General features: G+C 47.5%; 1 protein-coding gene across 2 annotated transcripts in view; it reads right to left on the bottom strand.

The window, feature by feature from the left end:
* sh2b1 (SH2B adaptor protein 1) overlaps positions 1 to 5329 on the bottom strand; it is an 18207-nt gene that overhangs the window by 1948 nt on the left and 10930 nt on the right. For both annotated transcript variants that reach the window (XM_046037693.1, XM_046037685.1), the window contains 6 exons: positions 4426 to 4517; positions 4270 to 4349; positions 3184 to 3336; positions 2835 to 3046; positions 2379 to 2553; positions 1184 to 1274 (listed from right to left, as the gene is read on the bottom strand). In XM_046037693.1, coding sequence (XP_045893649.1) covers positions 1184 to 1274; positions 2379 to 2553; positions 2835 to 3046; positions 3184 to 3336; positions 4270 to 4349; positions 4426 to 4517 — 803 coding nt within the window. The remainder of the gene's footprint in view (positions 1 to 1183; positions 1275 to 2378; positions 2554 to 2834; positions 3047 to 3183; positions 3337 to 4269; positions 4350 to 4425; positions 4518 to 5329) is intronic.

Raw genomic sequence — 5329 nt, 5'->3', positions numbered from 1 at the left:
AAGACAACTGGGTGGCCGTTAAGACACCTGGGTGCCGTTATGGGTGGCCGTTAAGACACCTGGGTGGCCGTTAAGACACCTGGGTGGCCGTTAAGACAACTGGGTGGCCGTTAAGACAACTGGGTGCTGTTATGGGTGGGCGTTAAGACAACTGGGTGGCCGTTAAGACACCTGGGTGGCCGTTAAGACAACTGGGTGCTGTTATGGGTGGGTGTTAAGACACCTGGGTGGCCGTTAAGACAACTTGGTGCCGTTATGGGTGGCCGTTAAGACACCTGGGTGGCCGTTAAGACACCTGGGTGGCCGTTAAGACAACTGGGTGGCCGTTAAGACAACTGGGTGGCCGTTATGGGTGGCCGTTAAGACAACTGGGTGGCCGTTAAGACAACTGGGTGGCCGTTAAGACAACTGGGTGGCCGTTAAGACAACTGGGTGGCCGTTAAGACAACTGGGTGCCGTTATGGGTGGCCGTTAAGACAACTGGGTGCCGTTATGGGTGGCCGTTAAGACACCTGGGTGGCCGTTAAGACACCTGGGTGGCCGTTAAGACACCGTTATGGGTGGCCGTTAAGACACCTGGGTGGCCGTTAAGACAACTGGGTGCCGTTATGGGTGGGCGTTAAGACAACTTGATGGCCGTTAAGACACCTGGGTGGCCGTTAAGACAACTGGGTGGCGTTATGGGTGGGCGTTAAGACAACTGGGTGGCCGTTAAGACAACTGGGTGGCCGTTAAGACAACTGGGTGGCCGTTAAGACAACTGGGTGGCCGTTAAGACACCTGGGTGGCCGTTAAGACAACTGGGTGGCGTTATGGGTGGCCGTTAAGACAACTGGGTGGCGTTATGGGTGGCCGTTAAGACAACTGGGTGGCCATTAAAAAAGGCCTGAAATATCGGACTTTAAAATCCTCATATTAAAATCAGTATCAGTCTTAAAAATCCCATATCAGTCAGGCTCTAGCAAATATTCCATCATCAATTCATCTGGCGGTTTTTGCAAAGTGTCCGAAAATAGTAAAAAAAAAAACTTTTCAAGTTGGTGAAATTAAGTGGAGATAAAAAGTCGCAGGACACATTTTACCTGCTAAATGTGTGTCCAATCTGAATAAACAGCAAAAATCACCTCATCCACTCACTCACTCCCAAACACTCCCTCTCTCAGTCGAGTCCGGTCTCACTTACACACAGTCAGAGATGGGGGTTGATGGAGAGTCAGGATGGCGCGTGGTGATGACATCACAGACTGTAGGCCGACTGCCTGCCCTGTCCCGGCCTGCAAGGGATGAGCCAACGGATACAACAGACAACAACAGAGAGGTCAGAACACCGAAGCGTGCAGAAACACAGTGATCAGATGGAAAAAGGCTGCAGGAGAAGCTGGTGAGCGAAAGATTTAGTTTCTATTCCTGACAATCATTTATAAGCATATTTACACGGTGGACACTTCACCGACATCAACAGCTTTCACTCAACTTGGGCATAATCTGAAACTTCATAAAAAAACATGTTTGAGATCTAGGATTACGTTAAAATCTGGAGAAGAGAGAATGAGCAGAGGACAACATGAGAGCTGAAGGAGACGAGTTAAAGGCACAAAATGACGTGTGGCCGATGTTGCTTTATTCCATCCAATATACGAGAAGTGTAGACAAGCTATAGCTAAACACCGGCTGGTATACAAAATGTACACTTTTGGGAACTGACTGAATTGTGTACCAAAGTACTATATGGAGTACTTTTTAAAGGGATAACTATTTGTCATTCAGACAAGCGGTTCAGAGGTGTCTGATAATGTTCCTCCCTGCTTTTCTGTTTGTATCTTATCTGATTAATACTTCAGGGGAGGTGTTCTCTACCGCTCAGTATGTCTTCATAAACCAGGTAAAAGTCCGGAGGTGTCACGTAACGTCTGCGCCACGGCACTGTTCCGTTCTCTGTCCAGTGTCACCCTCCACTGGAAGCGTCTCAGACACGTTTCAGCAGCGGAGCGTTGTAACCAACGAAGGCTACGAGTACTATCCAATGAGGGGCAGAGTTATTAAAACTCTGGAGGAAAATAACGGTAGTCTGAAAAGTGACTGGATTCTCTAGGCTGTCCTGTCTGTTGGATCTACTCTGTGATGCTTGACGAAGCTACCGTCAAAAACAGACTTACTGCGTATTCTCCAATGAGCTGAGCGGAGAGCTGCGTCTGGTGGACTCACAATCATTGACTAGAATCGACAAGATGAGCGCCAGCAGCCGCGGGACAGCCATAACGTGACGCATTTATACCGGCTGTTTTGTTTTTTTCCGGCTTAAGATAACGTCTCCTTCATGTTCGCTGGTTTGAAGCCTCCTTTCTTTTTTAAAGTGGAGGGCGGGGGCCCACTCCTACCTGGCTGGCGAACAGCGGTGGCACCCACAAAGCTGATGAGCGTGACGTCTGAGGCGCCGCCAGACTCCAGGGGGATCGGGTGCACTCGGAAGTGCTCCAACATGTCAAAGATGGACTGGAACCAAAGGTGCTGCACTCGGCACTGACCGTCCTCGTTCAGGGACAGACGGAGGTGCTGAAGGGGAGAAAGCAAAGTCAAACTCAAGACATTTTGTTTACTGAATTTAATTTGAAAACATCCTGTTTGCCAATCTTTTTCTCCTTCCAGCTTCCCACATGTGAATCTCCGCTGCTGTAAATTGAATATCTCGGGTTTGTAGATTACTGCGTGGACAAAACAAGACATTTGAAACTGCTCGACATGTTTCACTATTTCAGGCAATTTATAAACCAAACAGCAGATTCACAGAATAGTTGCTGGTTGCATCCCAGAACATAGCACGGCCCCAGACTCACCTTGGCCTTGCCCTGGAAGTTAAAGGTGAGGACATATTCCCCGCGTCTTGTCTCGCTCTGGCGAACCAGGAAGACGCCGTGGCTCGCCGGGCCCCCAGCCAACACCAGCTGAGCAGCTTTGAGGCGGGACAGGGTGCCGTGGAACCACTGACACTCACTGAGCGGGTGCTCCACCGTCTCTGCGACCGCGGCGTCCGAGAACAGGAAGGACCCTTGATAGGTGAGTGGTAGATATGAAGTTTAAAAGATGGTTCGTTTGCGTTTTAAACAGAACAAAGACAAAACCGGAAGGAAGTGGTGCAACCCAGACAATTAAAGCTTTAAAAATACATCTATGGTTCATATTCACCTGTTGCGTCTGGCGTCTCAGCAAAAGGTGTGCCCAGACTGGCCCCGCCTCCTCCGAGAATCCTGTCTGGTTCATCAAGGGGGGCTCGAGGTGGCAGCTCCGGTGGGAGAGGATCCATGAGAGGTGAGGAGCCTCCGATACCTCCATAACACACTGAGAAAACAAAGAAGGACCAGACAAAGTGTAAACCAGGGCCAGACTTTACAGACTTTCAGCAGCCTGTTTTTTTGGTAAATTTTAAACAAATATGTATGAATGCAGTAAAAAAAAAGCAACACTTAAAGTTTAATTTTTGAAATATGCAACCTGGTAATACAGCTCCAGCTGTAAGATGCAAACTTTTGCCTCCCTCTGAGCTTCTGTAGTGCCTCCGAATCTTATATTCTTTAATTACAGCAATGCATTGCAAATTATTTGGTTTGGGGTTTGGAGATGGCGGTAAAATAAGCATAAGCATGATAGAGTGAACACCGATACAAGCAAGCAATGTAACTAACGTTAGCTAGCTTGTAGGTGAGCAAACTGACGCCACTTGCTGCTGCAAAGGACAGCTTTCGTGCTACTACAGCTAACATCACAACAACAGCATGTCTTGGTGAACTATAAAGTAAGCTGAATGTCTGTGGGTCAGTCATTTAATGTAAACTGACACACGCATCACGGCTGGCACTGCTGGATAGAGTTGTGTGGCTCGTTTATTATATTTAATGCAATATTTTAATGCAATTTCTTCTCCGCAACACCGGCACGGTGGAAGAAAAGACTGCGGTGAAGTTAGTTTCAAGTTGGACATTACTTTTACATTCGATAGATTCCAGCGTAAAACTAACTTCACAGCGGTGTAAAGCGCAGTTTCCTCACCAAAATACTTTAACAAAATAAACCATACTACTTGCCATTACTCACAAATTAACTCCTGTTCGACATCTGATCAGCTTTTTTGATCTCACAGAAACATCTCACAAAGAACTTCTGCTTGTTTCATTCGCCAGGTGAAAACAGCTGCTTAAATCATTAGTATTACATTAAAATAAGTTTACACTTCAAACACTGCAGCTGTACTGCAAAGCTCCCAGAATCACAGACCTTGTGACAGATGATCGATCTCAGGTGTCCCACTGATATCCAGCGGCCCCCCACACACCCCTTCAGGATCTTCCTGTTCACTGTGGGAGAGAGACGACCGTTATAACCTGTCCCTCACACACTTTAAAGCCCAGGGGCCCCCTGTTCATTCCTTACCTGAGACAGATGCCGTTCCTGATGTCACTCAGCCAGGCTCTCATCTGTACGGCATCACGGGTCTCGATCACGTACTGCGCCGTCCCTTCCAGCTGAGGAAGAAAAACGTGGAGGGTTGAGCTGCTCATGCCTGTCAATAAACTGCCAGATGTCAAATCCACCTCCTTTTAGGGCCCTTTCACACCTGAACGTCCGCACCAAACTAAATTTTTTGACACATTCAGTTAGTTTTGGTTTCACACTGCAGTTATGTGAGCGCAATAAAACTTTACACGTCATACTTGCGTCCTGTCGTCATCATTTATGTGTCTACACTCACCTAAAGGATCATTAGGAACACCATACTAATACTGTGTTTGACCCCCTTTCGCCTTCAGAACTGCCTTAATTCTACGTGGCATTGATTCAACAAGGTGCTGAAAGCATTCTTTAGAAATGTTGGCCCATATTGATGGATAGCATCTTGCAGTTGATGGAGATTTGTGGGATGAACATCCAGGGCACGAAGCTCCCGTTCCACCACATCCCAAAGATGCTCTATTGGGTTGAGATCTGGTGACTGTGGGGGCCATTTTAGTACAGTGGACTCATTGTCATGTTCAAGAAACCAATTTGGAATGATTCGAGCTTTGTGACATGGTGCATTATCCTGCTGGAAGTAGCCATCAGAGGATGGGTACATGGTGGCCATAAAGGGATGGACATGGTCAGAAACAATGCTCAGGTAGGCCGTGGCATTTAAACGATGCCCAATTGGCACTAAGGGGCCTAAAGTGTGCCAAGAAAACATCCCCCACACCATTACACCACCACCAGCAGCCTGCACAGTGGTAACAAGGCATGATGGATCCATGTTCTCATTCTGTTTACGCCAAATTCTGACTCTACCATCTGAATGTCTCAA

This window comes from Micropterus dolomieu, linkage group LG02 (genome assembly GCF_021292245.1).
Source record: "Micropterus dolomieu isolate WLL.071019.BEF.003 ecotype Adirondacks linkage group LG02, ASM2129224v1, whole genome shotgun sequence".
NCBI classification, from domain to species: Eukaryota; Metazoa; Chordata; class Actinopteri; order Centrarchiformes; family Centrarchidae; genus Micropterus; species Micropterus dolomieu.
The sequence above is the reverse complement of the archived record's forward strand: the minus strand, read 5'-3'. Positions and strand labels throughout refer to the sequence as shown.